At 43.2% G+C, this 24,875-nt stretch overlaps 1 protein-coding gene across 5 annotated transcripts in view; it reads left to right on the top strand.

The window, feature by feature from the left end:
- FAM184A (family with sequence similarity 184 member A) overlaps nucleotides 1-24,875 on the top strand; it is a 434,097-nt gene that overhangs the window by 309,127 nt on the left and 100,095 nt on the right. For all 5 annotated transcript variants that reach the window (XM_073627163.1, XM_073627164.1, XM_073627165.1 and 2 more), the window contains one exon: nucleotides 20,972-21,133. In XM_073627163.1, coding sequence (XP_073483264.1) covers nucleotides 20,972-21,133 — 162 coding nt within the window. The remainder of the gene's footprint in view (nucleotides 1-20,971; nucleotides 21,134-24,875) is intronic.

The following is a 24,875-nucleotide window of genomic DNA, read 5'->3' as shown; positions in this document are numbered from 1 at the left end:
ATAGTCAGAGGGTTTATTAGAATGTCAAAAACATTAAAATATTAAATTCAGCTTGTTCAAGATTGAAAATATAATTTTCTCATGTTGAGTTGCATGCCTCAGGGTGTGTATTTTGTAATTTATGAAAATTGATTCTGCATATCACGACACCTGTATAAGAAAAAGAAAATTGAAAGAATTTATACAAGAAGCTATAAACAGTATTCTTAGTACCCTGCTTGGCGTGTACTAATGTTCAATTTATGGATGTCTTAAAGCAAAATTAAACTGGGGAGTTGGCCAAAGGAGCTCTTGCTACAGTGCACTGCATACTTTCACATTATGGCACACTTAAAGTGGTTATAAACCTCATGTCGTGTACACACGAGCGGAATGTCCGACAGAAAAAGTCTGACGGAAGCTTTTCATCGCATATTCCGATCGTGTGTATGCCCCATCAGACTTTGTACGTCGAAAATTCTGACGGACCTAGAAAGAGAACAAGTTCTAAATTTCTCCGACAGAACCAATTCCTATTGCGAAAACTGCTCGTCTGTATGCTGTTCCGACGTACCAAAAACGACGCATGCTCTGAAGCAACTACGAGACGGAAGCTATTGGCTACTGGCTATTGAACTTCCGTTTTTTAGTCCCGTCACATCAGAATTTGGTGTGACCGTGTGTATGTAAGACAGCTTGAGCGGAATTCCGTCGGAAAAACCTTCAGAGTTTATTCCAACGGGAAAACCGGTCATGTGTACAGGGCACAAGACATAAAATCTGAATCAAGCACACATTCCTATAGTGTTTCCTTACCTCTCTCCAAAGCACTGTTTCATTTCTCTCTGCTGTCTAGTTCCTCTGTTATTAACATGTGTCACTTCTGACAGGTTTTCCTGACACCAAGATCTAAAAAGGTGACAGGGAAGGAATCTCCAGCACATAGCTTGTTGTTGACAATCACAGCTCTGCTCCTGTGTGCTGTGTAAAGGGGGCGTATCCCTTTCCTCCAGTCAGCTCTCAGAGCTCTTGTACATTGTGCAATTGCAGCTCCCTGTCCCTGTTTGTGAGTCTGTGACAAATCCTTTTCATCTCTGAGTTTTACAGGGATGTACAGGACAAATGGCTTTAAATACAGTACACATGTACAACTTATGTAGGAGGATTTGTTTCACCTCTGTGTATCATCTGAGACTAGTCACTTCACTGGGTATAGGTAGGAGTAACAGCAACTTTAACTCTTATGCCCTGTACACACGGTCGGATTTTCCGATGGAAAATGTCCGATCAGAGCGTGTTGTCAGAAATTCCGACTGTGTGTGGGCTCCATCGGACATTTTCCATCGGATTTTCCGACACACAAAGTTTGAGAGCAGGCTATAAAATTTTCCGACAACAAAATCAGATCGCGTCAATTCCGACCGTGTGTGGCCTGTTCCGACGCACAAAGTGCCACGCAGAAGAAATTCCGACACGGAACAGCTCGGTCTGGTAAACTTAGCATTCGCAATGGATACAGCACTTTCGCCACGGTGCAATGTAAAAAATGGTTTAATACAGCGCACTCTCTTCTTCTTTATAATGTGAGAAGAATTAAGTAGTTTTGCTGCTCATATTCACACACACTTCTCACAAACTTCTTTCTTTACTATTTATCGGGATTCCCTCAATATATTTTGATTTGTCACATCTGACAACATTATTTTGGTGTTGTATTTTTTTTTTTGGTTTTAAGGCAGATTAGTTATTTTTGGTTTGTATTGATTTTTGTTGTTTTGGATTTTTATTTGTACTCCAGAAAATTTTTGTGTGTGTTTTTTGTGTCAAGTTACCACAACACCATTGATATGTTGTTCTATTTAATCTGTAGGAGATTGTTTGGTGTTGTTGTCCCTTGTTAATTTCACATTGTATTTTAGAAATGTACCTGAATCCTCACCAACAAACTGTCCTTTTTGAATGAAAACACACATAGGAGAGTATAAATTTCCAACAAAAAACATTTATTAAGGGCTCACAACCAAACAAAGAGGGAGGCAACGCTGGAGAAACAGCTGAAATGGGAGAAGCCTTGGACCCCCAGGGCACACATCAACTATTTTCAAGCAAAATTGGTGGCCTGAGGAGTCCTTATCTAAGGGAGTGCAGTCTGGTCCAGAAGTCCCAGAGATCCGGAAAGCAGCAGATGACATCTGTGTCCCCAGGCTGTGGTCATACAAGAGACTGCATCTTTTGTCAGACCAGACTGAACCCAGGGCCATCACTCTCTTGTCTTCCTTCCACGCTTCCTTCCATACGGTGGCTCTGGTGGTGGAGTTGGGGCAGCAGGAGGAGGAGGAGGAGGAGGATGGTCCAACTCAATCAGGTCGGTCTTGGGTGTTAGTTCCCCACTCACCCCCTTAGTTAGGACTTTATAAAGCAGGTCCTCACATAGCTTGCGTTGACCCTCCTGCATGCCCTGCAGTTTTGTGGCAGCCATGCAAGCAAAGGCCTCTTCAGGAGTGGGTAAGGCTCTGAGGGACGCAGAAGCCTCCTGAATGAGCCTGAGCGCTGAATCCTGCATGTGAGTCGTCTTCCTTGTCCCAGGCTTCTCTTGGCTGACACTTAGCCCCGCCTCCTCCTGGCTGCCACTAATCCCCGCCTCCTCCTGACTGCCACATTCCACAACCTCCTCCTGGCTGAGGTCTTCCTGTGTATGAATAAGGGACATAGTTTTAGTTTTTTATTCATCAATCACACACAATTGTCACCTCCTGACTGTTGCAAATTGAATGTTATCAAATATAACAGACTATCCTTCTGAGCCCAGGATTTTTCATTCTTGTCCCAATTTTGGGTGCCCACTACTGTCTATTGATATGTAAAACACTTTTTTCAATCAGCAATTAGTGATCAATAATAACATCTAGTAAACATCATTTATTTATTGACCAGAAATCTGTAGAAGAATGCTATACCTGACTCAAACTGGGTTCCTCCACTTCTTCCTGGCTGGAAGGCCCAGCTTGGACATCGGAAGCCTCATCTGGGGTGGAAGGAAGAGTGGAAGGAAGAGTGGAGAGGGATTCCCTGACTTCAGTCTGTTCTGACAGAAATTGCAGTCTCTCATAGTACCACAGCCTGGGGACATAAACGTCATCTGCTGCAGCTCCAGACCTCTGGGAATCTGTGACCTTCTTGCGCTCCCTAAGATAAGTGCTCCTCGGGCCACCAATTTTGTTTTTTAAATAGGGGATGGTTGCTGTGGGGACCACCGGCTTCACCAACTCCAGCAGTTTCTCCAGCGCTGCCTGCCTCTTTTGTTTATTATTTTAATGGGGGTGTCTTACCTGCCACAGACAGGGCAGCTCCCTGTATTTGTCTATGAACAGGGGAAGGAAGTTGTGGTCATTGAAGCCACCCATTTTCTCTGCAAAACACAACACAAGACAAACCCTAATGTCAGGCCAAACTCCCCTAATCTTGTTACAATATAGGCTTCCATTTCGAAGCAGTATAGGCCCAAGTTTAGATCTTACCTTCGTTATCACGATCGGCGCCTCTGATGCTCCTTCCTCCGCTCACAGATCGTACGTAATACGCACGCGTGTTATGCTTTATACACACTGCACATGCGTGTAACTCCGCCCGCCCCTGACGTTCTTTCTAGTCTATTCCCCGCACCTTTTCGCTTGGCGCAGTGGGGGAAGAGCACATGGTGGATACACAGCAGGTGCGTGCTAATTACGGGAGGGGGAGGAGAGCCCGGAGCCTGAAATGTCTGGATCCAGAAGGAGACGATTTAAGGCCTCAAATATGTCCTTTGGTGAGATGTTGGAGATGGTCGACATCCTGGAGAAGGCCGACTATGATGAGAAGTATGGACCTTACCCCAACCCCAATGTCAGAAAGGCCAAGATAATTGCGAAAGTGGTCAAGAGTCTGCACCGGAATTTCGGGGTACTTCGATCGAAAGATCAGCTCAGGAAGCGGTGGTCGGACCTCAAATTACTAGAACACGAGCAGTACAGAAAGATCCGGAGAGTGCTGCAAAAAAGTAAGTAGTTGTCCTGTGTTCCTAATCTTTATGTTTCTTACGTTCGTGCTGCTCCATGTGCTTTTCTTACAAGTGTACATTTGTAACTTTCATGTTCATGGGCACATTATTCGTTCGTATCAAACATTTTTCTTTCGGCCTATAAAACACCATTGTTTAGGCCATATGCATTTGGCCACAATTTTTACGCCCTACTTGTCTGAAACTAATTTGGTTGTGTAGATGGCTTTGTTACTAGAATGAAATGCAAACTAGATTCTGTGTAAGGAGAGGACACTCAGCAGCTGTTTTCACATCTGGACACTGGAGCACTAGTGTGGGACGCAAGAACACCATTTTTCTTAGGGGCCCCACACAGGTGCTCCAGTGTATACTATAGGGGTGTCTCCATCTGTGAAGCTTGTACAAAACAGGTAAAGTATTGAAGCTTGACAAAGGACACTGAAAACGCTCCATTTTGGAATTTGGCCAAAATAGACAATTGTATCCCACTTCCAAGCAATGTTTCCTATTTATAGTTCTGCCATCAAATATCTGTGTGCTAAGTATACCATTTTTGTTTTACATAGGGGAGAAAAGACTCGGAGGACACCCCTCATCCGAGGAGACCACAGACCCCCCACCTCTGGAAGAAGGGGAAATCCCCCCAACACAAGAAGAGCAGGAGGAAGAAGACGTGGTGGAAATTGTTACCACAACAGGTGAGTGTCTGCGACCACAGGTTCAGGTAAGAGATGAATGCCGGCATATTTTTGATACCTTTTTTTTTTTTGGTTTCTCTCTTTTTAGGTGATCGTGATGTTGTGGATCCAGATCCTTTCACATCAGAAAGTGCCCAGATCCTGATCGGGGCGATCATGGCTGTAATTTACAATTGGAAAACCTCAAGAAAAACATCAATGATGTTAATAAAAAAAATAAAAACATCATTGATGTTTTGGGGCGAGTTTAAAACCCCTCCAAATCCCTTTGTTTTGTGGTGTGTTACAATGTTCTAAATGTTTTAGTGATTTTTCAAAAAGCCAAATTTGGAGGATGCACACAGTGTGGCAACATGTGCTATCTGCCATCACGGGAGATCAATGGACACGTTTTGGGGGTGCAACCCCTTCCTCAATAATAAAGTAGCTGAGAGGAAGGGGTTGCTCCCCCAAAACACGTCCCTTGATCCCCCGTGATGGCAGCTAGCACATGTTGACATTGGGAAATTTGTGTGCATCTTCCAAATTTGGCTTTTCCTGGGGTGACTTCACCCCATTTGAACGCAATATCAAACACAGTTCCTAAATACTCATGTCTGATATTGCCTTCAAATTCTAGCAAATGTGACCTTTGTAGGTTCAAGATTTTTGTCTTTCTTGTTGGTTTTACACATGCCTGTTTTAGCTTAAATGGACATTTCTATTTTTTATAATGCTACCCCAAAAATTGTTATACAACAAACATGTTGGTTTGTTTTAAAAACCTTTTCTAAATGCACATGTGATTGTGCAGGTATTAAAAAGATTGTTCATCAAGAATGTGTGGATTATTGTCTCAACGCTACAACACTTTTGTGGGGCTCTAATTGCTGCTTTCTGTGAAAATAGGGGTTATTTCCTAAGGGCAAATCCTCTTTGCACTACAAGTGCAGTTTCAGTGCAGTTTCAAGTGCAGTTTCAAGTGCACTTGTAGTGCAAAGTGTCTTTGCCTTTAGTAAATAACACCCAACAGTGCTTTGTATAAGGTTACACAATCACGCCATTTTCAGGACTCACCACATTTCTGTCAGAGTCATCTAAAACAAACACAAGCAGTAAATGTCAACAAAGATTTTCTTTTTTCTTCTTTTTTTATTTGATAAAGGCTTCACAAATTTGCTGGCATATTGATGGCCCCCCTACCCGCAAAGAACTCCAGGTATCGTAACCGGACATCACGGGCACTCAGGGAGGGCAAGCCAGGACGGCCACTTTCAAGCGCCGTCAGTGTTGTTTCATGTATCATTCCGGCCTCAAGCCCAACTGAGCCAGCATAGTTGGCCGAATGTTGGCGTAAAAAGTTATGGAGAATACAGCACGCCAGGATTATATGTTTAAGTTTATACTCCGCCATATGGATGGGTGTCAGAAATAGGCGGAACCGGCTGGCCAGGATTCCAGATGTGTTCTCCGCCACTCTTCTGGCTCTGGCCAGCCGGTAATTAAAAACCCTCTGTTCCGGGGTGAGGGTCCTCATAGGGAATGGCCGCATAAGATGGTCCCCCAGCGCAAACGCTTCATCAGCAACAAAGATGAATGGGAGTCCTTCCAAATTGTCCTCTGGAGGTGGCAAGTCCAAGCTGCCATTCTGGAGCCGCCTGTAAAACTCCGTCTGGGTGATGACTCCACCATCGGACATCCGGCCATTCTTCCCCACGTCCACATACAAGAAGTCTAATTAGCCGACACCACCACCAACATCACAATACTATTGAACCCCTTATAGTTGAAATAGTACGACCCCGAGTTGGGTGGTGGGACGATGTGGACGTGTTTCCCATCAATTGCCCCTCCGCAGTTAGGAAAGTCCCACCGCTGGGCAAAGTGGGAGGCCACAGTCTGCCATTCCTGTGGCGTGGAAGGAAACTGTTGAGGAAAACAAAAATAAATAAGTATTTTTGCACATAAACATGGCAAGCAGATTAGACACAAACATTCTTGGCCAACCTCCAGATAGCATTTATTAAAGTGGAGTTCCACCCAAAAGTGGAACTTCCACTCATCAGATTCCTCCCCCCCTCCGGTGACACAGTATATTACAGGTATCTGTACCCACTTCCGGCATAGATAGCCGCAGAATCTGCGGTTATTTACGCCACTTCCTGCTCCCTCCCCGCTGCCTGCTGGGAAACACACGGGTCCCAGAGGCAGCAGGGACCATCCGTATTGCGCTGCGCGACTCGCGCATGCGCAGTAGGGAACCGGGAAGTGAAGCCGCACGGCTTCACTTCCTGATTCCCTTACCGAAGATGGAGGCGGCAGCACCCGAGGACGGAGAGACGCTTCGGCCTCGGGTGCCGACATCACGGGCGCCCTGGACAGGTAAGTGTCCATGTTTTAAAAGTCAGCAGCTGCAGTATTTGTAGCTGCTGACTTTTAAAAAAAAATTTTTTGGCGGCGCTCCGCTTTAAGGGGAATTTAACACCAAACTATAAGGTACAGCTATCATATTCCCCCTCCCCCCCCCCCTCTCATGGGCCATTTCTAACATTATAGGGGGGGGGGGGGGGGAATCTTGGACAGGTAACCCTCTCCACTTCATTGAGAGATGAATACCTAAATACAGGGTATTACTTGGAACAGCCCCTCCTTAGTTACACTATTGGCAGCCCACTGGACAGGTAAGAATTGTCATAATACAAAGATATAAATACACATTGTACACATTTGAGCACATTTGGACATTCTGCTATTACCTGTCAAGATAATAATAGGATACAAAAACTTTAAACAGTACCATTTGAAAGTATACAGGCAGGCCCTGGAACTACATGCTTTGGGGAATTCATCCATACATCTGAGCACAAAAGAGATGGGTATAGTGTGTATAGGTTTGGCAAAGTCAGCAGATAGATGATTGAGGATAGATAGAGAATTGGGGTCAGCTGACTTAGCAGTTGGGGGGAGGGAGGGTTACTAAAAATGATTTGGGGACACCACACAAAAAAGCCTCTGGCACTCTGCCTGAATTTAAAGCACAAATCACATTTCTAAACATTTTAGGGGTTGTTTGGGGTAAAGCACAACTATGGAGCTGACAAAATACATTGTTAAGTGACTACATGAGGTGAATATAGGGGCAGGAGAGCATGCTGGGGAGGTTATTGAAGGCAAATATGTATGAAGGACTAAAAAAATTATGACATAAAAATCCAGCATGCATGAGGACAAAGGGGACATTCACAGCATATTACAATCATGGTAATTAGGGAATGAGGAAAGAAATACAATATATTAGCAAACATTCAATACAATAAAATGTGATATTAAAGGATAAAAATCTTACCTTCATATACTCCTTCTGCAGGACCTGGATGATGGCAGAACAGGTCTCCGGGATAATGATACCCAGAGCCTGGGGGGAGATGCCTGTCGAGAACTTCAAGTCCTGCAGACTTCTCCCTGTCGCCAAGTACCGCGGGGTAGCGACGAGCCTCTGCTCCGGAGTGATGGCTTGCCTCATGCAGGTATCCTGCCTGCTGATATAGGGGGTCAGCGAAGCCAACAAACGGTGAAATACGGGGTCCGTCATCCTGAGAAAGTTCCTGAAATCATCAGGATTATTCTCACGGATCTCACGGAGCAAAGGCATATGAGAGAACTGGTCACGCTGAAGCAACCAATTCTTGGTCCATGAACTCCTCCCCACCCTGTTCATGGACTGGACTTGTGTCAAGGTCAGGACCCCAACACCAAGCCCCCGCACAGCACGAACTCTACGAGGAGTACGTATACGCAACATGGCTAGAAAACGGTCGGCTGCTCAGAACGAAGTAACAGAACGCACAGAAGAACAGCAAGGCCTGTGAAGAGCGACCTGAAAAACAGTAACGAACGAACAAGAACACAATGACTAATTAAAGTCACACGGAACTTGCTTGCACGCACTGAAGAGCAGATACAAACCCACAAGCACAAACTGAACCGCAGAAAACGATCTGAAAGCCACGAGTCTGAAAAAGCGCGAATCGTCTCTCACCAAACTTTTACTAACACGAGATTAGCAAAAGGAGCCCAAAGGGTGCCGCGCTTGGTTCTGAACTGGCCTTTTCTAGTCTCGTCGGACGTGGTTGACGTCACCGCATTGTTGGCGATCGAAATTCCGACAACTTTGTGCGACCGTGTGTACGCAAAACAAGTTTGAGCCAACATCCGTCGGAAAAAATCCTAGGATTTTGTTGTCGGAATGTCCGAACAAAGTCCGACCGTGTGTACGGGGCATTAGGCTGGCCTTACACGGTTCAAATCTCGAGCCAGTTCAGCAGGAACTTACCTAGGATTTTTTCTTTGGCTATTGGGTCATGAATGATAATGAAACTGTTCAAGTATACTGCAGTTACATCAACCCATTTCCTGGCTCCATTAGTGTCAACTGCGGTGCACATGCACACACGCATACACGCACACACCAAAACTGCTAGAAAAAATTGTTTTTTCTCAACAGAGACTTACAAAGTCTCTTCTAACCAGTAAACTAGTTTTTAGCATTTCTATTAATTTTGCTTTAATTAGGCATCTTACCCAGAACAATAAAACATCAGCAAGCAGGATAAAGCAAATATGTTTGAAGAATGTATGCTTACAATGCAAGCTCAGTGAACAACTTGAGAACTACAGTATGTTATTAACTGCTGTATTCCAAAGTAATTTTTTAGCCTGATCTTCATTATCATTTCAGTCTTTTTTTAAATTACATTCTATTTTCTTGTAAGCAGACAGAGGACATTTTCTCTTCAGAATTGATTGCCTTGGTGAAAGAAACTACTGTCTTCAGTATGTATAAATTTACCATAATGCTTGCCTTTTAGCTTCTAGATTACACTGCTATGATTCATTGCTTTCCTTGGGCTTCTAGGATTACAGTAAACAGTACATTGAGTCTACCTCTCACATTGTCTGAACAATATTAAGGCTGGTACACACGGGCTGAACATTGGCCGGTTCAACAGAAACCAGCCGACATTCAGCCAGTGTATACAGAAGCCTGTCTGGATTCTGTTGAAAGGGCATGCTGGATAACCAGCAGCGACCAGCACCTGATCAGCGTTCACAGCCAATGGCTGCAAACGCTGACCCCCATCAGAACACAGTAGTTCAGCAGGGAGATCACTGTACTAACATGGTATCAGTTTTTTTTACCAAAAAAGAAACTGCCCGTGTGTACCAGCTTTAGTTATCCCCTTTAAAGCTAGCAAGTCAATAAACGCCTTATAAGGCGTTCATTATAGTGTGATCTGTTGAAGGAATGTAAAATTGTAGTCACTACAGCAGCATACGGAGAAAGACCCTAACTGATGGGCAGTCACATAAATATAAATGTAATTTGTTATTTTTAGAATTTTGCACTTATTTCACTTACTGGTTATTTGGCATTAGGATAACAGATCAGCACTTAAAGTGGTTCTTCACCATAGGAACAAAAATTTAAAAGCCAGCAGCTACAAATACTGTAGCTGCTGACTTTTAATAAAAGTACACTTACCTGTCCAAGGATCCATCGCCGTGCTCACCCAAGCCAGTTCTTCACCGGTCTTTGGGTCCTCAGCACCCACATATTTAGTGTGGGAAGCCAGGTGTGACTCCTTGCGGCTTCACAGCCAGCTTCCCTCTGCACGTGTGCGAGCCACGCTGCACTTTATGAATGGTTTTGCAGCCTTCTGGGTCCTGTGTCATGTCACCATAAAATCTTTTTCTTCATTGAGTTTGTTGAGGGACACGGGCCCCACAACACTGTTGGTAATGGTCTTACTCACACAGGTTATGGACATTCAGATATTTACTAATTCCTAGTCCTCACTGAGTTCTGTAGCTGCAGGCTTTGTAAAGCAATTAATACTCCACGTTCATAGCAGAAACACTGAAGTTCTTGTCTAAGCCAGCTCAGCTCATCCTGCTGCCCCCTTCCAAGAGTGATTTCACTTTTCAGCCTTCTAATCTCTAATGCAAGCATCAAGCTGGTGCTCTGGGAGGCAGGGGGTGGGGAGCAGGGTGAGTTGGGCAGCTGAAAATAGGACTTGAAGAATTTCAGTGCTTCTACCATAGTCATGCGCACGGGGTGTGCCGTGTGTGCCTGGGCACACCCTAATCACCCCCTGTTAGTGTGGCTGCATGCCGACTGTCTCCCGAGTTCTGCGAAATGCTGCAAGAGAGCAGCCCAATCATTGGGTGGTGTTTGATAGCTGATAGAAAGGGGCGGAGCCACATACACAGAGCGGCCCACCCAGCCCCTATCCCGTTAGCTGGTGTATGATAGCTGTTTGGTCCCGCCCACCCCCAACATCACCGCCGAGTTTTGTTTCTGCAAGCAGTGACATTACATGACAGTTTAACGCACTTAGTGGTTCTTACAAGCCTTGCAATCTGCTCAATGTGAAACTCCCCCTCTCTTCTATCAGTGCCAATCAATGCCACCTGTCAGTGTCAATATATGCCAACCAATGCCACCAATCAGTGCCACCTGTCAGTGCCAACCAATGCCACTAATCAGTGCCAATCAGTGCCACCTGTCAGTGCCAATCAGTTCCAACCAATGCCACCAGTCAGTGCCAACCAGTGCTACCTGTCAGTGCCAATAATTGCCAACCAATGCCACCTATTAGTGCCAATCAGTGCAACCTATCAGTGCCACCTGTCAGTGCTGCCAATCAGTGCCAATCTATCAGTGCCGCCTATCAGTGCCAATCAGTGCTTCCAATCAGTGCCACCTATCAGTGCCAATCAGTGCCCATCAGCGCTGCCTATCAGTGCTGCCTATCAGTGCCGTCAATCAGTGTTGCCTTATCAGTGCTGCCTATAAGTGTCAACCAATGCCAGCAATCAGTGCCCATCAATGCTGCCTATCAGTGCCCATGAGTGCTGCCAATCAGTTTCCATCAGTGCTGCCAATCAGTGCCCATCAGTGCACCGAGTGCAGGGATGGGGAGACTAACTCAGTAAACAGGCACATTGTCCAAGAGGGGGCCGGCCTGGTGGGGCACAACTGAAATCTGTTGATGTTTATTAATGTCACATGCTGATCTTTAGTAAAATTAGGTAATCACCACACTACTATTTACAATTAACTACTGGAGGTAAAATAAAAAAACTATCAGTAAAATGCTTGCTGCTAAGCACTGTTATGCGTTCCCATACCACAAAAAAAAATGTAGCGCTAACTTACTATTTAACAATTTAACAATAATGGTGGCGCCCTCTAATGTATGGAAATCTCAATAAACTTCAATATTACCACAGTACCGGTCTCTGTGATATGTAACTTCACATACAGTAGAATACACATCAAACTGAAAAAAAGACATAAGAATTTAAACTTAGCAGGGTTGGTGGAAACCCTTCAAGTGCAATAATTCCAGTGATAGGTGATTTCACATGTAATACACATCAAAATGAGAATAAGACATACAGTGGGGCAAAAAAGTATTTAGTCAGCCACCAATTGTGCAAGTTCTCCCACTTAAAAAGATGAGAGAGGCCTGTAATTGTCATCATAGGTATACCTCAACTATGAGAGACAAAATGTGGAAACAAATACAGACAATCACATTGTCTGATTTTTGAAAGAATTTATTTGCAAAATATGGTGGAAAATAAGTATTTAGTCAATATCAAAAGTTAATCTCAATACTTTCTTATATATCCTTTGTTGGCAATGACAGAGGTCAAACGTTTTCTGTAAGTCTTCACAAGGTTGTCACACACTGTTGCTGGTATGTTGGCCCATTCCTCCATGCAGATCTCCTCTAGAGCAGTGATGTTTTGGGGCTGTCGCTGGGCAACACGGACTTTCAACTCTCTCCAAAGTTTTTCTATGGGGTTGAGATCTGGAGACTGGCTAGGCCACTCCAGGACCTTGAAATGCTTCTTACGAAGCCACTCCTTCGTTGCCCAGGCGGTGTGTTTGGGATCATTGTCATGCTGAAAGACCCAGCCACGTTTCATCTTCAATGCCCTTGCTGATGTACTGGCTTAAGCAGGGGGACACGTCTGGCACTGCAGGATCTGAGTCCCTGGCGGCGTAGTGTGTTACTGATGGTAGCCTTTGTTACATTGGTCCCAGCTCTCTGCAGGTCATTCACTAGGTCCCCCGTGTGGTTCTGGGATTTTTGCTCACCGTTCTTGTGATAATTTTGACCCCACGGGGTGAGGTCTTGTGTGGAGCCCCAGATCGAGGGAGATTATCAGTGGTCTTGTATGTCTTCCATTTTCTAATTATTGCTCCCAAGCTGCTTGCCTATTGCAGATTCAGTCTTTCCAGCCTGATGCAGGTCTACAATTTTGTTTCTGGTGTCCTTCGACAGCTTTTTGGTCTTCACCATAGTGGAGTTTGGAGTGTGACTGTTTGAGGTTGTGGACAGGTGTCTTTTATACTGATAACAAATTCAAACAGGTGCCATTAATACAGGTAATGAGTGGAGGACAGAGGAGCCTCTTAAAGAAGAAGATAGAGGTCTGTGAGAGCCAGAAATCTTGCTTGTTTGTAGGTGACCAAATACTTATTTTCCACCATAATTTGCAAATAAATTGTTGCTCTTATTTTGTTTATAGCGCAAAAAATAAAAACCGCAGAGGCGATCAAATACCACCAAAAGAAAGCTCTATTTGTGGAAAAAAAGGACCTCAATTTTGTTTGGGAGCCACGTCGCACGACCGCGCAATTGTCAGTTAAAGCGACGCAGTGCCGTATCGCAAAGAACGCTCTGGTCAGGAAGGGGGTAAAATCTTCCGGGGCTGAAGCGGCTAAACACTTTTTTGCCCCACTGTAAACATTTTTTTAAAACTTAACAGGGATGGTGGAAACCCCTCTACAGATAATTGTAATACAAATTAACTTCAAGTGCAACAACTTTTTAGTTGGGAGGTTCACACCATTATAGCACTATGGAATTTTTATTTTTTAGATTGTTAAATTTAATTCTATATGTTTTAGTTGTTATTATAATGTGAATGTTTGCACTTGAAGTTAATTTTCCACCACCCTTGCTAAGTCCATGTCTTTATGGACCTTGCTTTGTGCACTGTTGCACAGTTGTGTTGGAACAGGAAGGGGCCATCCCCAAACTGTTCCCACAAAGTTGGGAGCATGAAATTGTCCAAAATGTCTTGGGACGCTGACGCCTTAATAGTTCCCTTCACTGGAACTAAGGGGCCAAGCCCAACCCATGAAAAACAACCCCCCACCATAATCCCCTCTCCACCAAATGATTTGGACCAGTGTACAAAGCAAGGTTCGTAGAGACATGGATGAGTGAGTTTGGGGTGGAGGAACTTGACTGGCCTTCACATTAGAGTGGAGACTGCGAGCCAGGCCTTCTCCTCCAACATCAGTGCCTGACCTCACAAATGCGCTTTTGGAAGAATGGTCAAACATTCCCATAGACACACTCCTAACCCTTGTGGACAGTCTTCCCAGAAGAGTTGACGCTGTTATAGCTGCAAAGGGTGGGCCAACTCAATATTGAACCCTACGGACTGGGATGCCATTAAAGTTCATGTGCGTGTAAAGGCAGGCGTCCCAATACTTTTAGTAATATAGTGTAAATATATATATACATACACACGCATTTGTGTTTGAGCTTTGGGGTGCACACCCTAATGCAAAAGGCTGTGCACGTCTATGGCTTCTACTATAAAGATGTAGGATACATTGTTCTTCAGTACCTACAGCTACAAAGGCCAGTAAGGGCTTGTTATAAAGCTAATTTACTGCTTTATAAGAATATGCAAATACTTTGATGCCCACAGCTTTGCCACTTTTACATTTTTAACTGTACTTTTATGATCTCTCGAATCTCACTTGCAACCTTGCAGTTACCTGTTGGTAAAGGAGGTTTAGTGCTGCCTGACTGCCAATTATGTTATTTTGCCTCTTATTTTGCTTTAATGGCATAACATTGCTACATCCCAGGAGTCACTTACAAGTTTGTTATACAGAGAAGTAATTCCTCCAGTTTTAGTACATTAAAGCGGAGTTCCACCCAAAAGTGGAACTTTCGCTCGTTGTACTCCCCCCCCCGTTGCCACATTTGGGGGGGATACCTGTCTAATATAGGTATCCTATTCCCACTTCTGGTAGCCTCAGCCACAGGTGTTGATGTCACTGCCCGGGCTCCCTCCTCCTTCCCCGGCCGCCGGGCCAGTAAGAGATATATATATATATATATATATATATATATATATATATATATATATATATATATATATATATATATATATATATATATCGGGTAAAATAAGTATTGAATGGGTCGTCATTTTTCTAGGTAAATGCTGTATATTTTGAAAAGGTGCTATTAACATTAAATTTTCACCACATGTCGGTAACAACCCATGCAATCCATACATTCAAACAAACCAAAACAAATACGTTCAGAAAATAAGTTATGTGTAATAAAATAGAATGACACTGGAAAAAAGTATTGAGCACATAAAGAAAGGGAGGTGCAAAAAGGCATGGAAAGCCAAGACACCAGCTGAAATATATCAGTAATTAGAAAGCAATCCTGCCCCTTGATAGTGCAAATTATTATCAGCTGGTTCAGTCTCAAATGAAGGTCTATAAAAAGGTGTTGTGTCTCATTACCAAGGTGTCACACAAGCAAAATCTCATGGTGGGTAAAAGCAAAAAGTGGCGGGTAAAGAGGGGAGTAGGGTAAAGTGGAGAGACTCTCCACTCTCCTCTCCCTGCAACTCCACCATTGACCTCCAAGGTTAGAGTGACAGACTCCTCCTGTTAGGAGTGCTAACATGCACCAACATTCTTAATAGAAAATGTTATGGATAAATTATAGCACTCCAGACTAGTATTAGTATTTTTCAATAAAGGGAAGTCACATAAAGAGAAAATGTAGCACTAAAACCAAGAAAAGGCTAGTAATGCAAAATATATTTTACTGACCTTTATATATAGGCAGTATGTGGGTGAATATTCACCAGGATGTGCTCACAAGGGTCTTCTACTGATAGAAAATACATGACCTGAACAACAGACTGGCAGTCTTGCAAATCTTTGCACGCTTTTGGAGCATATCCCAGGAAAATAACAAAAAATATAAAATAAAGAGCAAACCACTTTTGCTTTCATTCACTAAAGGCAAATAGACTGTGCACTTTACAGTTGCCCCAGAGCTTAGTAAATGAGCTCTGCTGACTTCCATCATCCAATCATGTAAAAGCAAAAATGGTGTGTTTTTTTTATTTTCCTCGCATGTGATTATGTATTTATTGTAAAGTGAAGCTTTACCTCATTTACTAAGCTCTTGAGCAACTGTACTTGTATAGTGCATACTTGTTTAGTAAATCAACCCCTTTGTTTATTATTAGGACAAAAAGTATCCAAATGCCTTTATATGATCCAAATACAAGGTTTTCAGAACTAACGGTTAACTGAAGTATATATTGTGTAGCACTCTATAGTGGATGGGTCTTACATGTAGGCTTCTAACTGCAACTGGAGGTGTTCTTAAAGGGGTTGGAAAGTCAGAAGGTTTTTTTTTATCTTATTGCATTCTATGCATTAAGATACAAAGCCTTCTGTGTGCAGCAGCCCCCCTAATGCTTACCTGAGGTCCCTCTCTGTCCAGCGATGTCCACGAGTCCCTCAGTGGTCCGAGATTCTCCTTCTTGATTGGCTGAGACACAGCAGCAGCGCCATTGGCTCCCGCTGCTGTCAATCAAAGTCGGCTAGCCAATCAGGGAAGAGAGAGGGTGGGGCCGGGCCGGGGCTCCATGTCTGAATGGACACTGGGAGCTGTGACTCGGCTTGGGTGCCCCCATAGCAAGCTGCTTGCTGTGGGGGCACTAAACAGGAGGGAGGGGCCAGGATCACAGAAGAGGGACCCGAGAAGAGGAGGATCCGGGCTGCTCTGAGCAAATCCACTGCAACAGAGCAGGTAAGTATTACATGTTTGTTATTTTATAGGAAAAAGAACGAGACTTTACAATCACTTTAAAACCATGATAGAGCATCTCTTCTTGGTCTTAAACTTTTCCTTGAAATAAACACTTTCTATGCCATAAAATATCACCAGTAATGTTAGTCTGTGTAAGTAGGTCATATGCCACAGAGATTTGCATAGATCAAAGGCATATCTGATATTAAAAACATATGTATTTTTCTCTGTAAAATTTGCTATATTGCTATAATATATTGTTATTTATTTTTATCATAACTTCTACCTATACTGGTCTTTTGATATAAACAACTGGTGGAAGCTCCAGTGGTATTGGTTATATGTGTAAATTAAAAGAGTAAAAAAATACTGATCATTTGATTGTCTTCTAGAATTAGCTGTACCTATTACTAATGGAAGCCAATTCATTATCACATTTGGTGATAATAGTCCGCAGGTAAAATAGAAAAATAAACCCTCCCTAACAGGGTCACAAACAGTAGTGAAAACCTTACAGGTGATCGAATCCCTCTCTACTCTATCCAAAATTAAAAGAAAAGTTTTGCCTTTAATTATTCTTTAAAGAGGAGCTCCATCTTTCCACACACTTTACATAGTTCATTTGGGCCAAGGTGGCCCAAACAAATTATGTCCCTCACTAACCTGTGAGGCCGATGGATGTGCTGTATAAAACTTTATGTAGCTGTGGGTACATACAGCATATCGCACTTTTTTCCGGGTGCGAGCCGAGACTTCCTGTCTTATACCTTGAACACAGAATAGTTTACTGCAGCAGCACTCAACCGCTCAGAGCAAGCAATGTATTCTATCAATGAATAGAAAGCATCCTCTGATTGGCAGAGTCAGAGGTTGACATCATCAGCATGCCTCTCTGCCTCAGCCAATCAGAGGAAGCTTTGATAGAATACATCGCTTGCTCTGAGTGGCTAAGTGCTGCTGTGGTAGACTCTTCTGTGTTCTCTGGGTATAAGACAGGAAGTCTCGGCTCACACCTGGAACACAGTGCGATATGCTGTATGTAGCAGCTACATACTGTTTATACCGCATATCCAAAGGCCTCACAGGTTAGTGAGGGACAATAATTTGTTTGATTTGTTTGGGCCAGCTTAGCTAAAGTGTGTGGAAAGATTGAGTTCTACTTTAAGCTAAGTCAGTCTAGTACCTACAGATTTCCATACTGTTGATTGCTGCAGATGCATGACAGGTGCACATATCAGTGCTTGGTTTAATTACTACAGAGGTGAATACTGCTTATGCTCAAGTCAACACTTCAGAAAATCATCATCATCTTCAAATGTAATTATCGACCTCTCCTAGAAGAAAAAGTCAAACCTATTTTTTGCAAAAAAAGTTTTTCCATGTTAAATTTGTTTATTGAGAAAAGGCAGTAGGAATTTAACAGACCAGTTAGACCCCTTTCACACTGGGGCGTTTTTTCAGGCGCTTTTGGGCTAAAAATAGCGCCTGTAAAGCGCCTGAAAAATGCCTCACCTGCATCCCCAGTGTGAAAGCTTGAGTGCTTTCACACTGGGGTGGTGCGCTTGCAGGACATTAGAAAAAGTCCTGCAAGCAGCATCTTTCGGACAGTGGAGGAGCAGTGTATACACCGCTCCTCCACCGCTCCTGCCCATTGAAATTAATGGACACCGCTGCCGAATCGCCTGCAAAGCACTTTGGCAGTGGCGATACAATGGCGCATTTAACCCTCTATTTAGCTGCTAGCAGAGGTTAAAAGTGACCCGCCAGTGGCCGAATAGCACCGCTAAAACGACGGTAAAGCTCCGCTAAAACTAGCAGCGTTTTCCGTCAACGGCCGCCCGCCCCAGTGTGCAAGCAGCCTTAAAGTAAGTTCAGATGCATCATCCAAAATGGAAATAACAAAACAAGCCAGTGCCTAACAATAAAAACATATCAGTAAATCACAGAAGTTACAGTAAATACAACAGTTTTATAGGTGTAGGTCTGCAGTTGCATATATACAGAGGCATAGGGTTAGGAGAACCAATGATGCTACATAGTGAGTAATGGGAAATGGAATCAATCCTCAATATATAGGGGCACGCAAGGTGAGGTCTAAGGAGCTCTAAGAGAATCATGCTACACAAACTCCGGGAGTACCAACGCATGGTAGGGTGCCAGGCAGGATGTTGCAGGTACCTCAAAGAGAGGTAAATACGACAAACTGGTTAAGAGAAAACAGGTAGGGGAAAAAATAGTAGGAGTAAAAAAATATGGGAAAAAGAAAAGAAGAGGGAGATAAGATAGAGAAGGAGAAGAAGATGATGGCGAGAGAAGAGGGGATGCAGGCCTTGGGGAAGCGGGCCCCCTAGGAGCGAGGTGGCTTCCAATATTTACAGATGCTGTAAGCAAATGCAAATTAAAAAAAAAAAAAAACACCAAGGCTGCAGTAAGGATTCAAGTCCGCAGGGAGGAAGAAAAGTTTTTCATCCATGTAGCAGTGCTTAAAGTGATTGTAAAAGAGAAAAAATTCTTTAGAAAAAATAACAAACATGTTCTACTTACCTGCTCTGTGCAGTGGTTTTGCACAGAGCAGCCCCAATCCTCCTCTTCTCAGGTCCCCCGCTGGCGCTCTGGGCCCCTTCCCCTTGCAGAGTTCCCACATAGGAAGCCACTTGTGCGTGCCGAGTCAGCTCTCTGCATCCATAAGACACAGAGAGCATGGCTCAGCCCCACTCCCACCTCACTGGCTGTGATTGACAGCAGCGGGTGCCAATGGCTACTGCTGCTGCATCTCAGCTAATCAGGAGGGAGAGACCCGAGAGAGTGCAAATCGCTGGATCGAGATCGGGCTTAGGTAAGTATTGGGGGAGGGCTGAGGAGGGAGTTGCACACTGGAGCTTTTTTACCTTATTGCATTGAATGCATGGAATTAAAAAACCTTCATCCTTTGCAACCACTTTAAGGAAATCATTTACATAATATAAATGATGCCTAGGTTTTGTAAACAGTTATAGTTTATTTTTAGTGAATAATAAATTGGGAATGATTTCTCATTCAGTTAGAACTGTTATTGGGGTCTCATTTATTTAAAACAAGCAGCCATGTTCCATTTACCTTAGTAGATTTTTTTAAAGCCTAAGCATAGCTATAGTGTCTATGAATGAAACAGGATCTCTGGAGGACAGGCAGATGACCGATAGCTTGCCTCCTCCATTCATATTTAAACTATAGTAGGGCTTCTATGAAAGGGGCAGGTGGATGGAAAGGGTGGGCACAGTCCGACTGTCTTGATCAGAGCCTATGGCAGCCCGTTAGTTGGCAGTGGGGATGGGGGGCATGGACAGATGAGGATTTCTACTGACTGCAGCTGAATCAGCACAAAGGACACATCCTACTGACTAAAAGTTATGTCCCTTGTGTTGATTTATGTTTTTTGTTTAAGCAATACTTGTGTCCCGTTCACATTAGGAGATTTGGAATTGCAGGATTGCCACAATTCTGGCCGCAATTCCAAATCATGGCAAAACACACGATGCATGTTTGGGTGTGATTCTGCGTGACAGAAACACGCATTTAAAAATCACGCTTAGCTTGTCACCCAAAGAGGAGGAGGAGCTTATTTTGGGCGACAAATGCACATAGGGCAGTTTATTAACAGGAATGAGCTGCCCTATGTGTAATACTCTGAAATGCATGTAAATCGCTCTTTAAAAATTGCAAGTGTGAACGCTTGTTCCCGCAACACAATGTCTGAACGCGGCCTTGGGCTTTAAAGCAGAATTACACTGCTTCTGAGCACCACAACCAAATCAAATGGTATTAAATGCATTTTTAGTATTCAAAACACCAGACCTCTCAAGTAAGGGCAAATAATTCATGTAGCATTTACTTCCTGGAATCCTTTTGCCCTTAGCTCAGGCATCCAAGTAGGAGGGTGTCCTTAGCTGAGAAAATCCCTTCTCCCCTCCTGAAGACTCCTGGGATATATGGCATAATTTGCCCAGGCATGGAAACCAGGAAGTAACTGAATAAGTATAAAAAAAATATTTTTAAAACAAGTAAATCTGATACACTTTTCTATCTATTTACTAATGCTAGCAGCATAAGGATTAAAAATAGCCTTTGTTGATTGAGAGTGAAGTTCCACTTTAAACGCAGTATAGAAAACAATGTTATGCTGATTACTGATAAATCTGTTTGCTCACAAGGTTTCTATGGTTGAGAAATTGATAGAAATGTATTTGTATGCAAAATGTACAATCTATAATTGCAAAATGAAAATGTACAATCTAGAATTCTCTAGTTATTTAGAGGAAGACTAAAGTCTGCCATTTAAATTTAAATAGATTTGTCGACTTCAAGACTTGGTGAAGAAGAGTGAACAAGGACTTGGCTCTGCTGAGTGCCATATTACAAGTCTGAAAGATGCTCAAGACAGACTTCAAAATGAGCTGGATATGACACGAGAAAGACTGAGAGAGACCAGCGATTCCTTATTTGCTGTTCAGGTAACTGTAGCACAATTCTCTTCAGCATGCAATGGAATCATTTTTGTGCCATTATGGAAAACTATGTGGGCACATCGGCACACAGAGATCAGTTTTCATATACAAATAGCCCCCAGTTTATGCAGCATGTGCAAAGCCTAAAGCCGAGTTTCCTGTCACTTTAAATAGTTTGTTTGAACCATGCTTGTCCAAACGACCTATTTGCTTCATGAAATGCTGCAGTGTCTCTAAGCACTGTATGTACTGCATGTAACTTCAGCTGCATACAGTATACAGTGCTGGGTTCCAGGTATGAAACAGAGACTTCTCGACTCCCACTAGGAACAAAACAGAGTCTGGCTGAGCGGCACTCAGCCATTTATAGGAAGCTTTGTGTTCTGTGAATGAATACAAAGCTTCCTCTAGTTGGCAAAGTGGGAGAGTATGATGTCTTCAGCCCACTCCTCCCACTCAGCCAATCAGAGGGAGCATAGTATTTATTCACAGAAAGCTGCCTATGATTGGCTGAGCGCCTCTCTGCCAGACTCTGTTCCGGATGTGAGACGGGAAGTCTCTGACTCACAGCCGGAACCCAGCACTGTGTACTATATGTAGCTGAAGTTACATGCAGTATATACAGTGCTTAGGGACACTTCAGCATTTAGTGATGCAAATAGTTTGTTTGGACCAGCTTGGTCCAAATTAACTTTTTAAAGTGACATGAAACCTGGAGACCAGCTTTAATTTGAGAATCCAAGAATTGGAACGCGTAACTTAATGGAGGTATTTAGGCTGTCTCAGAGTTTAGGCAGATGTAAGACTGTTGATGTCCATTACTAATTATCTACAAACTTAGAAAATATCATTTTTACAATGGAGAGTAAAGCAGCTTGTGTACTGAGAAAATGCTCCCTGGGGTAGATTTACTAAAACTGGTGCACTAGAATGTGGTGCAGCTGTGCATGATAACCAATCAGCTTCTAAGTTCAGCTTGTTCAATTAAGCTTTGGCAATAAAACCTGAAAGCTGATTGTTTTCTATGCATACTTGCACCAGTTTTAGTAGATAACATCCACTGCTCTTTTGTGATTGGGTTTCCAAATTTGCCAGGCTTACTCCAAAATGCTTTTAGTGATTTTTTGGGGCCGGGTTCAAAAATAAGCATATTTTGGTGATTCTTTGGTCATTTTCTTTTTGCTCCAGGCAATGTTTATCTGGAGATATTGAAAAAATAACACTGAAAATATTGATAGTTTTGCCAAATATGCTCTTTGTTATGGATATTCAGAGTACCTGATGCTTCTATCCATTGCATTTTAATGTTAGAGGCTTTGGGGCTCATCCTCGTTTTTCAGCAGAGAAAAATGAATTACAAGATAAAGGACATGACAGGATGGGTCAGGTTCACATAGATGTGAACTGCAGTGCAGTGCATTTCTTGTCAACAAACCTGTGCATCTTTCACTTAAATATAATAGCCTCCACATGATTCAGCAAGACTTCAGCTGTCAGCTACTAAATAATTCCTAGGATATCTTATTCCAGAATTCTCAGTTGTATGTGCTGATAAGAAACAGCAGAACACACAGAAGTCTAGCTGACTGCTTCATTAGAGCTGTTCTACCCAAAACAAAGATCATTGCATTCTGTTTGTTATTTGTCCCCAAGGACAGGAAAACATCTTGCTAACAAGCCCAGTGAATCCTTCATCTGGCATTATGTAAATCATTGCTTGCAAAATAAACAATGAGTTTTGATTAACCTCAAAAAAATGAACAGTAAAGCCTCCTACACACGGTCTGATTGTTGGACGACCGAGCGTCTGATTTTTGTCAAAAGGGCATGTGCAGGATTTTGTCTAGCATACTATCCACAAATTGTCGTGTGACAAACACGAACGTAGTGACCTACTATGAGAGTATAAAAAGGAAGTTCATTTCTCAAGGGCCACACTTTGGCCCCCTTATGCTAATTTCGTGTTAGTAGAATTTTGGTGAGCCTTGATTCGCGATTTTCAGATCGTACAAAACAAATGTCTTTTAAATACCTTTGACATAACTACATGCAAAGAATCTTCATTATTATCCCATTAAAGAAGATGAGAATTTTGACATTTCATCAATTGCCGCGTCACGAATGTTAATTCTAGATTACAAACAGAAGTTTACAAGACCAAACTCTTCCCAGTAGTTCCTTAATTCCTATCATGCGTGTTTGTACTTTCGACTTTTGTGTGACGGATTTCTGTACTGACCATCCGAAAATCAGACATTGCGTTCACATCAGACAAAAATTTTATAGCTTGCACATCCAGCTTTTGTCTGATGTAATAGTCAAATCGTCTGTCGAATGCACCGTACTAACAATCCAAAAATGCGCAGACAGCTCGTCTTCAGACTTTTCCCTTCTGAGTTTTGTACCGTGTGTACGAGGCTTAAGAGCCAAATTAGATGCTGTAGGGTTCACATTAGTTTCATTTGAGACCAGGGCCCCTGGGCATTTTAACTGCTTGCCGACCAGCCGCTGCAGTTGTACTGTGGCAAAATGGCTCAGCTGCGCGAATCGCTGTCATGTTATGTCGGTAACATAGACGGCCACTAGAAGGTGCGCGCGCGCCGCCGGGGGCTCGTGCACGCTGCCGGAGGTGCGCGTGCCCCCTGCTCGCCCACGGAGCCGATGCTAGTGCCCGGTGGTTACGATCACCGCCAGGCTCCCACAATCGCTCGGGGCACATCGAGAACCGGGATCTGTGTGTGTAAACACACAGTTTCCGGTTCTCTGAGGGGAGAACAGACAGATCGTCTGTTCATACGGAGTATGAACAGGATCTGTCATCTTCCCTGCACAGTCCCATTCCCCTTCAGTTAGAACACACACTAGGACACACTTAACCCCTTCACTGCCCCCTAGTGGTTAACCCCTTCACTGCCAGTGACATTTTTACAGTAATCAATGCAATTTTATAGCACTGATCGCTGTAAAAATGCCAATGGTCCCAAAAATGTGTCAGAAATGTACGACGCTATAACTTTTGCGCAAACCAATCAATATACACTTATTGCAATTTTTTTTACCAAAAATATGTAGAAGTATACACATCGGCCTAAACTGAGGAAAAATTTGTTTTTTTATATATTTTTGGTGGATATTTATTATAGCAAAAAGTAAAAAATATTGTGTTTTTTTCAAAATTGTCGCTATTTTTTGTTTATAGCACAAAAGGCAGAGGCGATCAAATACCACCAAAAGAAAGCTCTATTTGCGGGAAAAAAGGACATCAATTTTGTTCGGGTGCAACAACGCATGACTGCGCAATTGTCAGTTAAAGCGACGCAGTGCCGAATCGCAAAAAGTGCTCTGGTCAGGAAGGGGGTAAAATCTTCTGGGGCTGAAGCAGTTAAGGGCCCAAAGAGCAGTGCTTATAAAATTTCAAGTTTGGTGACCCTCCACACCAGTGATTTAACTGCAAAGCTTGCACAGCAATAAAACGGAAAATTGTATACTCACCTTTCCGTAATTTTCCTTTCCTGTCGCATATTCATGGCAGCATACACTTTGGGTTGTGGCTCCGCCCCCACAACCTGATAGGACCACATAGCTATAAATTGTAGAGAGGGCCCCCGCCCTAGTATTCTCTGTATATATCACCTCAGAAGGGTGGGTGATTGTATGCTGCCATGAAGATGCGACAGGAAAGGAAAATTACGGAAAGGTGAGTATACAATTTTCCGTTTTCCTGTTGCATCATGGCAGCATACACTTT

Source organism: Aquarana catesbeiana, linkage group LG04 (assembly GCF_042186555.1).
Source record: "Aquarana catesbeiana isolate 2022-GZ linkage group LG04, ASM4218655v1, whole genome shotgun sequence".
Taxonomy (NCBI): domain Eukaryota; kingdom Metazoa; phylum Chordata; class Amphibia; order Anura; family Ranidae; genus Aquarana; species Aquarana catesbeiana.
Note: the sequence above shows the minus strand (reverse complement) of the source record. Positions and strands in the feature narration are given on the sequence as shown.